Below are 10,780 nucleotides of genomic sequence, written 5' to 3'. Positions count from 1 at the left end.
GCATGCCAGCTGCAGTTCTAATCTTGAGTGGTGTGGATTGCCTGAACCTGAAAAACCTGGTTTTTACAGTGAAAGGGATCTAGATGACAACAAAGTCGATCCTTGTGCAAACAAGGTTACAGCTTTTTCATCTGACGAAGACACTTTGACCCTACTCAAGGCTCGATAGTTGATATTTCATGTTGCTGTTTATTTCATCATAACTTGATCTGATATCTATTGAAGTGAGTCAAGTGAATCAGATATTTATTGAGTAATCCTACTTATACATTTTCTTGCTTTACATATGCTTTGCTCTGATATCAGCGGTGACTCGATTGGAGAGGAATTCAATTTGATTAGATGATACATTAAAATTTTTGTGATTTGGATTCAACAAATTGTTCACTGTATTTTTTAATGTTTGCTGCAGTATGGGATGAACTAATGGTTTTTTTCTTTTCGGTACAACTTAATTAAACACGGTTCAAAAAAACACCAACATGAAAGGTAATAAGGCAAACGACAAAGCAAACAAAGCTGCAAAAAACACAACCAAAAAAAGCAAACAAACCTTTAACTTTAATCTGCAACTTTAAACCAAAGATGAATAATTAAGAAAAACATCCTGAACCATGTCGATTGTTGGGAGAACACTATGTTATATTGATGTTTGGAACAATGCTACTCTTGAATCATGTATGTTTCTTTTGTTGGCAAGAAAATTTGGTTTTTGTATTTTTATTGAGTCTCACTCTCATCCAATATTATTAATTTTAATAATATCTTTAATAAAAAAAAAAGCAATTACAATAGAACAATAATGTAGTCCTAGTCTAGGCAAACACCAAATTGGTGAACAGTACTGTTTTCATTATCCTGGTTCTTAGTCCGACACTGCACCAAACACTTCACTAAGCTAGTCCAGCTTAATCTAGTCTAAGCCAGTCCAACTTAGTCTCTGCAGCTAGTCCAGTCCGAGACAGTCCGGTGCAACAAACGCACCCTTAGAGTTGTATGAGTACTTCATTTTAAGGACGAGGAAAGAAGAAAAACAGATTCCAAACTATAATTCTTATTACATTGATCAAAACAAAGGAGACTACAAATTGCCAAGGCCACTACATGTTAAAACAACCACATTTTAGACTTTATTCCTCCACTAAGATGCATTTATAAGCACCTAATTATTAGTGCATCAGATATATACGTAGACATGTTGCCATGACATATCTCCTTGTGGTTTTAAGAAAAATACTTTCTTGATCATGCTCACAGACATAGGTGTTTCTGAGACATGAATTATGAGCCGGAGTTATTGATGGGGCAGGAGGCCATGATGAGTACACTTCCATGAAGTGGTTTAACTTTTTCTAAGCAGGAGTTTACTTAAAGATCTCCATCACCCAACAATTACAGACAAAACATTCATATTTAATGCCACTAAATCCAGCACCAGTTGCCAAAGCCATGAACTCTTCTCGGCTCCGCTCCTTTCCTCCCCAGTTAAGAGTCAGCATAAGCACATCAATCTGGGAGGTGCTCTTCACGGCGGTGCTAGTCTCTGGCATCGCCGGAAGAAGTGCTTCCACGATAATCACTTTTCCATCGTCTGGAATAGCGTTGTAACAATTTTTCAACAACTTTATGCAGTCTTGGTCATTCCAATCGTGAAGTATATACTACAAATTTATCAAAAGATACATTGTAACCATTGTTTTTATGACCTCAAGCTACAAAAGAATAAAAAAATAATGCTCAAGAAATTGACAAATTACCTTCATAAAAATGGCATCCCCAGATGGAACACTTGCAAACATGTCTCCTCCAACATGTTCGACTCCTGCAAAAATAAATTGACTCCTATTTTAAGCTGCATGCTTGTGCATGATAAATAAAACTAAGAAGGAAAACGATCGCTACCAGGATATGAAGGGGCATTTTTTACAACATGAGGCAAGTCGAAATTGATACCCTTAATATGAGGATATTTAGAAGTGATTACACTAAGATTCACTCCCTCATTACCGCCAACGTCAACAAGTTGAGTAAGTTTCTCAAAACCCTTGTAGAGATGAACAATCTTCTTCATGACAATAGTGGTGTGGTTAAACATTCCTGTGCTGAAAACGTGATTAAACCTGGGGTCTAAATCTAGATACTCAAAAGAATGGATACCATGGACCCTGTTAAATGGAATTCCTCCTTCAGTAACTGCTTCTTTTAGCTGGGGCCTATCAATGTCAAAGTGTACCACCCAAGTTAGAGTTAAAAAGAAAAAATTACTATTAATTAGGCTAATTAGGAAAAAAAAAAAAACCAAGCATGACACCAATTTATTTCATCAATGACTGATGTGGAAATTTCTAATTTGATGTGAATAAATAAGTGGTAAGTGATTCCAGTCAAAATTCAGGATCATTGCTCCAAGCCTCCAATTAATAGGGCCAAGAGAAAAGGGTTAAGACAAAGGTTACATAGCAGGGTCAAGAGAGCAGTACTAAACAGACCAGTTGCCTAGTAAGATCTTGTCTTGAATGAATGCCATCAAGGGACCTAAAGAAACACCATCTTCATTAGTCACAAAGTACTTGGACACAGGGCCAAGGCTATAGAGCCTTTGAGAATCAGACCCATCTTCTTCATTAGCAACAAAAGAGCAGATGAGAATAGAGTGACTGGCTAGGAGCCTTAGAATACGGTCCAACATCATCGGTGCCTCAGAATTCCTGGTGCCGCTGCTGATATGGGCTACAATCTCTGATGAAGAGAGCTTGGCACCAGGACCGGCTTTTGCTATGATGTCGAAAACGCCTAACTCGATTGCTGATTGCATAGACATGGACAGCACTGAAGAAAACGCGATCTGCATGGCATAGCAGAAGTTTTCCTCTTCTTCCGGCTGCAGGGCCATTGGACCGTCTATATTTGTATTGTGATACTTAATGCCACTTGAATGTGCCTACTTATCATCTCTATATATAAAGCCAGAACTTCCTTTTGATTAATTCAAAAGCTCCGATAAAATCTGATTAACTAAAATATTAAAAGTAATAATGTTAAGTTTGATGTAGGCCTATTTGACTGAACTGTATTTAGAACAGAGAGAGAGGGGCCGGCGGCAACAGAGAGAGAAGAGAGAGATGTAATTCTGAGATGTGTGTTGTATCATCCCATTGTGCCTTTATTTATATTAGTAGGATTAAATACTTACCCTATTAGGATTACAACTCTAATAGGAATTAAACTACTAAAAGGAATATACAAAGATACCCCTAGATACACTAGGATTTACACAATCACATTTCTAATCCAATAGGGCTACAACAAAGTTTATGTTCTTTTCGTTTGTCTATGTTTGAGTTACTATTATTATTCTTTTCGTTTGTCTATGTTTGAGTTATTATTATTATCACTAACAAAGGTCACACACTCTGTGCGTTAAGAAATATAATTTTTAAGTTTTTATTTTTTATTTTTTTTATGAGAGGAGTTATTTGTTTTTAATAGGTTCGCAGACATAAGAAAAAAACAAAAATGGGGGTTAGCAGTTAGGAAAGAGATAGAGAATGAGTTGAGAGGCTATTGATAGAAAATTGGATCTATATCAAGTTATCCCTTAAATTAAAGGGACAAGAACCAATTAGAAGAGAGGGGAAAGCCTTCAGCCAATCAGAAAGGAAGAGAAAAAAAAAAAAAAAAAGAGAAAGCTCCAACTTTCCTATGCATTTTTCCCCTCATGACCACCCATCTTCCAAGGCCTATTCCGGCCAACTCCGATGGATTTTTTCGACGCCACCACCATCATCTTGAAGCTCTCATTCCCCTCTACAAAACCCACCCAAGAAACACCTTGATTAACCACGGTATGTGGCGGTTTGAGATCACGAAAGTTGGCGGTTCTCATGGTGCTCTGGGCACCCTTTTTGATTTTCCGACAAATCGGCAAAGTGATGGCCGATGCCACCACTTGGGCTTTGTAGCCCATCATCCCAGGAGCAAAACCCAACCAACCTTGACCCTGTTGGACCACTGTAGAAGACGAATCGACACCGGGAAGTTTTAGGCACCCGCCGGCTTTGTGGGCAAAATTGACCATCTTCCGTCCACTTTTGGACTTCGTGGCAGGCGACAATAGATCGTGATGTCTCGATGTGCGTGCAAGATAATCATAGCGTGGACTCCAGGTGAGTGGGCCTTTTTCTTTCATAGGCATACAATTGATAGTTCCACAAGCACTTCTATTGTGATCTATGCTTGTTACCTACAATTAATCATTTCGAACTATGAATGGCTTGATCCCTGTTTAGGGTACGTAGGCAGTCTAACAAGACGTTAGATGCAGCCATAATAAAAGAGATTAAATAATTGAGTCAATAGCCTTGTTTAGTGAGATTTAGCTTTATGATTTGGCGATTAATGTTGATCATAAATCAATGCGTGAAGAATCAAGAAATTGAAGTAAGGAAAGGTAAGTAATAATAGTTAATGTAACTAGGGTCTAATTGGGCTTAACATTGATGATTACTCTCAAAAGTAAATAGTTTGGGAGTATTAACATTGATGATTACTCTCAAAAGTAAATAATTTGGGAGTAGGGTGTTATTAATTGTACATGTTACGCCGTATTATATATTTTGGGAATATCATGAAATGTTTGGGTTTAGATTGTATCATGGCATATTCATATGGATATTACCTGAACCTAACTATTGTGAATGCTTTGAAGTGCTATATGACGCCGCGGACGCCCAGGTAAGCTTCAGGTGAGTACATGTTGATGTTAATGATGGTAGTTAGTACGATTGTGTGGAGATATAGTATAGCTCATAAACCTGCACCCTGGTGTTAATGCTACCGCCCGTGGCCAAGGCACAGTCATTCACGTGATGTTCACCTCCCGCACCTTACGCTCACCTTGGATCCAAGGTAAGTTCACAGTCCTGTCGTATAGACCACTTTAGGTGGTTCCAACTTGTAGGTGACCCGCGATTATTCGCACAGTCTTCACGTGATCGTAGCACTTGAGCGTATTTATTTATACCCAGTCCTGTCGTACAGACCATTTTAAGTGGTTCCGACTCGTGTGCATGTGTACTTATTGAGCTATTGGCTAGCCATGATTAATGAGATATGGATAAGTCGTACAAGTCACTATTGGTGACTCCAACTTATATGCTAGCCATGATTGATGAGATATGGATAAGTCGTACAGGTCACTATAGGTGACTCAGACTTATATGTTAGCCATGATTGATGAGATATGGATAAGTTGTACAGGTCACAAGAGGTGACTCCGACTTATATGCTAGCCATGATTAATGAGATATGGATAAGTCGTACAGGTCACTATAGGTGACTCCGACTTATATGCTAGCCATGATTGATGAGATATGGATAACTTGTACATGTCATTTTAGATGACTCTGACCGATATATCATTTTGTATTGATTAAGTTCATTTGGCTTACTTATTAATGCATGGTGGAGTTGTTGGCAAACCGTGGTTTTGGTCATTTCTGAGTATGGTTTGGATATATGTATATATGTTGTACTGTCCTATAGAAAATGATAAGGGAATTACAGTGAGGGGTTATTTTTGTCAGAAAGGTAATAGTTTTGGGAAGCTTGGTTTTACAGCTTACTCACACTTTCTGTTTTGTACCCCTTCAGGTTTTAACTGCTGAGTTCGTATCGATGAGGATATATAGCTAATCTTAATATTGGTGGCTACTTTTAAGGGTATGATTCTTACCCACACTACTGTACTTTACTTATGCACTGACATCGCATGTGAAATGAGTTCGCTCCTACTCGTAGCGCACTCTGGTATTTAGACACTGTTAGGTTCAAATTTATTCACATTTTATACACCATCACACTTTATGGCTTCGTCACCTTCCAGGTGTCGGCCAACACAGCTCGATTTGGCGTCCTAGTGGACATTTCAGGTTGGGGTGTGTCAGTTTGGTATTAGAGCATAAGTTGGGCAGTATTGTGTTCATCACACGCGTGATGTGAGCATTCTTGGTTCTTGTGTTTAACGTTCGAATGATGCCACCTCGTCGAATATGGAAAAGTATGCTAACTTTTCTTAAGTTTTGGACAGTTATGTTGTCTTCACGACATTTTAGATGATCATTTTGGCAATGTCCTTCGAATTAAAATGAAGATTTCCCTTGAGGGGGAAAGGTGTAGATTTGAGGCAAGTTAATGGCCTAAGTTAATGTATTGATAATCGTGTATCACCAGAGATTTTACCAAATAATTCCATCATCATTCTTCCGTTGTTAGAATTGATCCTTTTGAGATTGGAAATCTCAGCTAGTTTTGATTTCTTGGTAGTATTGTTAGAATATCTCTTAATAGAAATCTTGTGAAGTCCCCTTTTTGTTAAGACTCTGGAAATGTCTCATGTGGCAATGTGGTGCTAAAGTGGTAACACTCGACGGAAGAACATGTTGGGAAATTTCTTTTGGTCCCTGGTAGTTTAATATTTTGTGACATTACTTTTCGATTATCAAGAAATCTTGTTAGATTATTCTTAAATTTTACCTCTCTATTTTTTTGGCTTGGGATAACGTTGGAATTGTTCAGTTTTTTTTAACCTAACTCATCACTTTTGGAATCGTTTGACTTTTTAATATTAATCTACATCAGCTTTGTTCATACCCTTAACTTCACCTCCTGGTATTAAAGGCAATTGGGTTGATTTAGAGTCACCGACCTATTTCCCATATCAGTTGGATAGGGACAAATTGTTCAGGAGGACCACTTAGACATTGAAATTGTATATTTAATCCGGATATCTTGTACTCTAGATTTCATGAAATATTTTGACCCTCAATTTCTTGAATGTTCTTTTAACCTTTATGACATGGTTTTACACTCGGTTAGTGAGGAATTTATGACAGATCAATTTGGCGGGTGTATGCGCCACTTTCGCATCGATGCTAGCGAGAACCATTTGGAATGAGTTATTTTATCCATGACTTGAAGTTAACATTTATTATTTTTACTTAGAAATCAAATGATATTTCTCGGTGGAGAACGTGTCCGAAATCTTTATCAACCTTAGAACTTCTTTGATACGCTCAAATTTTTGAAATGGACTAAGTTTTTGACAGTGGCAGTGGAAGAATTTAATCAACAATTATGAGTATCGATATGGAGTTACCTTTAACCTATCAAGAAATGGTTCGAATATGGTTCGAATGACTATGATCATTTTGTTATACGAGTGAAAGTTGGGAAGTATCATTGTTCACTATCAGTTCGGGATATTTTGTATGTGTAGAGAATGTGAAAGTCAATAATTGTGATGCTAAACCAAGATTACACTCATGTGGTATTTTGATTGGTGGTTGTTTTACTTAAGTAGAAAACAATATTCTTCTTACCCTAAAAATTGAAGTATTGGCAATAGTTATTTCCTTAAAATGGGTGTTGAAATTTCAACAACAAGACACTTGTGAAGCCCACTAAGATAGAAGTGGGATGTAGTCAACCTCTTCGGGTGATGTGATCTAGAAGTTCTCTTTGTGACGTAATCAAATGTGGAAGTGGGGAAGAGATAAAATCGAGGCTTCATTTGATGTGTTTTAAATGAATCCTCACTCTAGATGCACCTCGCTTTTGATTAATGTTCTAGTCACACGATATAAAATAAATGGACAAGATTATTGATCCTCCAGATCTCCACAAAGAAGATCCAAATAGGATCCTAATCCTATACTATGTAACGTGCGTTTCGGGTTTTCATGAAACTAATATTAGTTCTTTATATGTACCATATATATATACATATATATATATATATATATTTTTTAAAAATCGATATTATCTATACTAAGTGGTAAGAGAGTGAGCTAAGCCTCTCAATAGGTTAGCCATAATAATGTGGTTCAAATTCGAATTTTGCGAGAATCAAACCTAAGACCTCTCACTTACAAATAAGTAAGAATATCATTAAATCGTAGTACTAAGTGACAAATTTAATATGTTAAGTATATCGTCTCTTATATAATAAACGCAAATAAATCTTTACCATGATATAACTCAATATTCATGCACTCAAACTTGCCACCGCACCAAGTAGTTGAAAATAGTACTTGTAATTCGTCGTCTTTTTATTATGTGGCCTAGAATATGTTGCCCATCGTGAAGCAATGTGATTTTCCTTCAAGACTATTCTAGTATTGACCGTGGACTTTTCGCATCAATAGTGCTTAATAGTATAAACTTTTGAAAATCTGTACCATGATATAACTCAATATTCATGCACTCAAACTTGCCACCGCACCATGTAGTTGAAAATAGTACTTGTAATTCCTCATCTTTTTTATTATGTGGCCTAGAATATGTTGCCCATCGTGATGCAGTGTGATTTTCCTTCAAGACTATTCTAGTAGTGACTGTGGACTTTTCGCATCAATAGTGCTTAATAGTACAAACTTTTGAAAGCCTACAAGTAGAACTTTCGTAGATCTGGTCGTTTTTCTTTGAGTTCATATATTATAGGCCCAAAAAAATATGTTAAATTAAAGTTGTGTCAATTTAGATAATATGAAAATAAAAAATATCAACTTTCATGATATAACAAAAAAAAATAATTTATTAACAAGTGAATTATCAATTTTTCAATTACTTTTTTCGATTGCTCATCTCTTTGATCTTTAATTTTATTCCATATAAAGTAACTTAATTTTCTCGTACATCATTGGTTTACTTAATTTGATCATGCTATGGGTACTCATGGGGTGGTAGATCACTCATCAAGTTTTTGCCATTAGGATCCTTGTCTCAAGCAGCTTTGTTTAATCACAGATTTGCTAGCTACAATCAACTTCTTACAATCAAAATATTAATTGATTCAAGGTTCGAGCAATTCATTATAATTCAATATACACTGGTTTCTACATTTGCAAGTTGCTTGTTGCCGTTTTCTTAAGGCAGGTTCGTACCACGAGATCAGTCAAATCCAATGATGAAAAATTTCAAACTACGAGATCAGATCTGTTGATCCTTGATTACCTCTCACACCAAGTTCTTCCGTCGTCATGGACGCTGATTAATTGCTCTAAAATTGTTGTCCTTCACATCTGTCAAATTTAATGATAAAAAATTTCAACAATGAGATCATTATTGATCCTTGATTACCTCCCACACCAAGCTCCTCCATCGCCGTCGACGTTGACTAATTAGCTTAAACTTATGGTCCTTAACATTAGTCAAATTCAATGATAAAAAATTTCAAACCACGAGATCAGATATATTGATCGTTGATTACCTCCCACACCAAGCTTCTCCGTTGTCGTCGACGACGACTAATTGCTCCAAACTTATGGTCCTTCACATCAGTCAAATCCAATATTTCAATATAATACATCAATTACATTTTTCATCCATTGATCCATTAAGAGCTGACGTGTCTGCCACATTTATGCTGATATGGCTGACAAATTTGTGTCTTGTGGCAAAAAAAAAAAAAAAATTTATATGCATTTAAAATATTATAATATTTTACCCTATTTAAAAAAATGGTAAATTTCATTTTACACTCTCAGGTTTCGGTGCAATTATAACCTCATACAATATCTTTAAAACATTTCAATCTCATACATTTAGTATTATTTTGTTTTCAATTTCATATAACCGTTAAGTGATGACGTGGCAAATATGGGATCCCCTTTTGTGATGACAAGGTTGCCACATTTGTGCCATGTGGCTAAACACTTAATAAAAAATTTAAAATATTAACAGTTTCATACCTCGTCTTTAAAAAGTTTCAATGTCATACCTCATTTACGAATTTGTTACAATTTCATACATTCTGTCAGTTGTCTGTCAATTCCTTTGTTAAATGCAGACGTGGCTTGAGGTGAGACCCACTTTCTATTAAAAAATTAATTCAATATTAATTCAATATTAAAAAATTAAAATAAAAAAAAAAACCCAAAAAACCAAACCCAGATCCCATTCCCTTCCCTTCTTCTCCGTCGGTCCCCCCGCCCCCCATAACCTTCCTTCTAAGCCCAGAACCCCACCCCAACCTCCCTCGCAACCCCCCACCCTTTCTTCTCCCTCCTAAGCCTCCTAACCACCTCCCTCTCCTCCACTCTCTTCACCTCCCCTCACCCTTTTTATTTATTTATTTATTTATTTTTTCTGTTTTAAGTTTTGAATGGGAGGGGAGGTGAAGATAGTGGAGGAGAGGGAGGTGGTTGGGAGGCTCGGGAGGGAGAAAAGGGGTGGTGGGGTGCGGGGGGGGGGGGGGTGCAGGGGAGGTGGGGGTAAAAATGTGGCCATGCAGCACAAATGTGGCAGCCATGTCATCATAAATGGGGACCCCATATTTGCCACGTCATTACTTAACGGTTAGTTTAACAGATTTTTTAACGGTTGTATGAAATTGAAAACAAAATAATACTAAATGTATGAGATTGAAATGTTTTAAAGATGTTGTATGGGGTTGTAATTGCACCGAAACCTGAGGGGGTAAAATGTAATTTATCTTTTTTTTTTTAAATAGGGTAAAATATTATAATATTTTAAATGCATAAAAAATTATTATTTTTTGCCACATAGCATAAATATGGCAACCACGTCAGCTCCTAACGGACCAATGAATGGAAAATGTAACGGATGTATTATATTGAAATAAAATAGTACTTGAGGTATGAAAGTGAAATTTTTTGAAGATGTTGTATGAGGTTGCAATAGACCTCAAATCTGAGATGGTCAAATGTAATTTACCCTTATTTTTATCATCGTCGTCGTCGTCATCATCATCTGTTATGAA

General features: G+C 36.6%; 1 protein-coding gene across 1 annotated transcript; it reads right to left on the bottom strand.

Moving 5' to 3' along the window:
- Positions 1 to 1,034: 1,034 nt before the first annotated feature.
- On the bottom strand, positions 1,035 to 2,917 carry LOC137717945 (cathecol O-methyltransferase 1-like). Its single transcript, XM_068457455.1, has 4 exons — positions 2,490 to 2,917; positions 1,903 to 2,213; positions 1,758 to 1,822; positions 1,035 to 1,661 (listed from the first exon to the last, which is right to left on the bottom strand). The coding sequence occupies exons 1-4, from the start codon at positions 2,891 to 2,893 to the stop codon at positions 1,365 to 1,367; spliced, it is 1,077 nt and encodes a 358-aa protein (XP_068313556.1). The 5' UTR covers positions 2,894 to 2,917; the 3' UTR covers positions 1,035 to 1,364.
- Positions 2,918 to 10,780: the final 7,863 nt, after the last annotated feature.

This window comes from Pyrus communis, chromosome 15 (genome assembly GCF_963583255.1).
Source record: "Pyrus communis chromosome 15, drPyrComm1.1, whole genome shotgun sequence".
NCBI classification, from domain to species: Eukaryota; Viridiplantae; Streptophyta; class Magnoliopsida; order Rosales; family Rosaceae; genus Pyrus; species Pyrus communis.
This window is presented reverse-complemented; position numbering and strand designations above follow the sequence as displayed.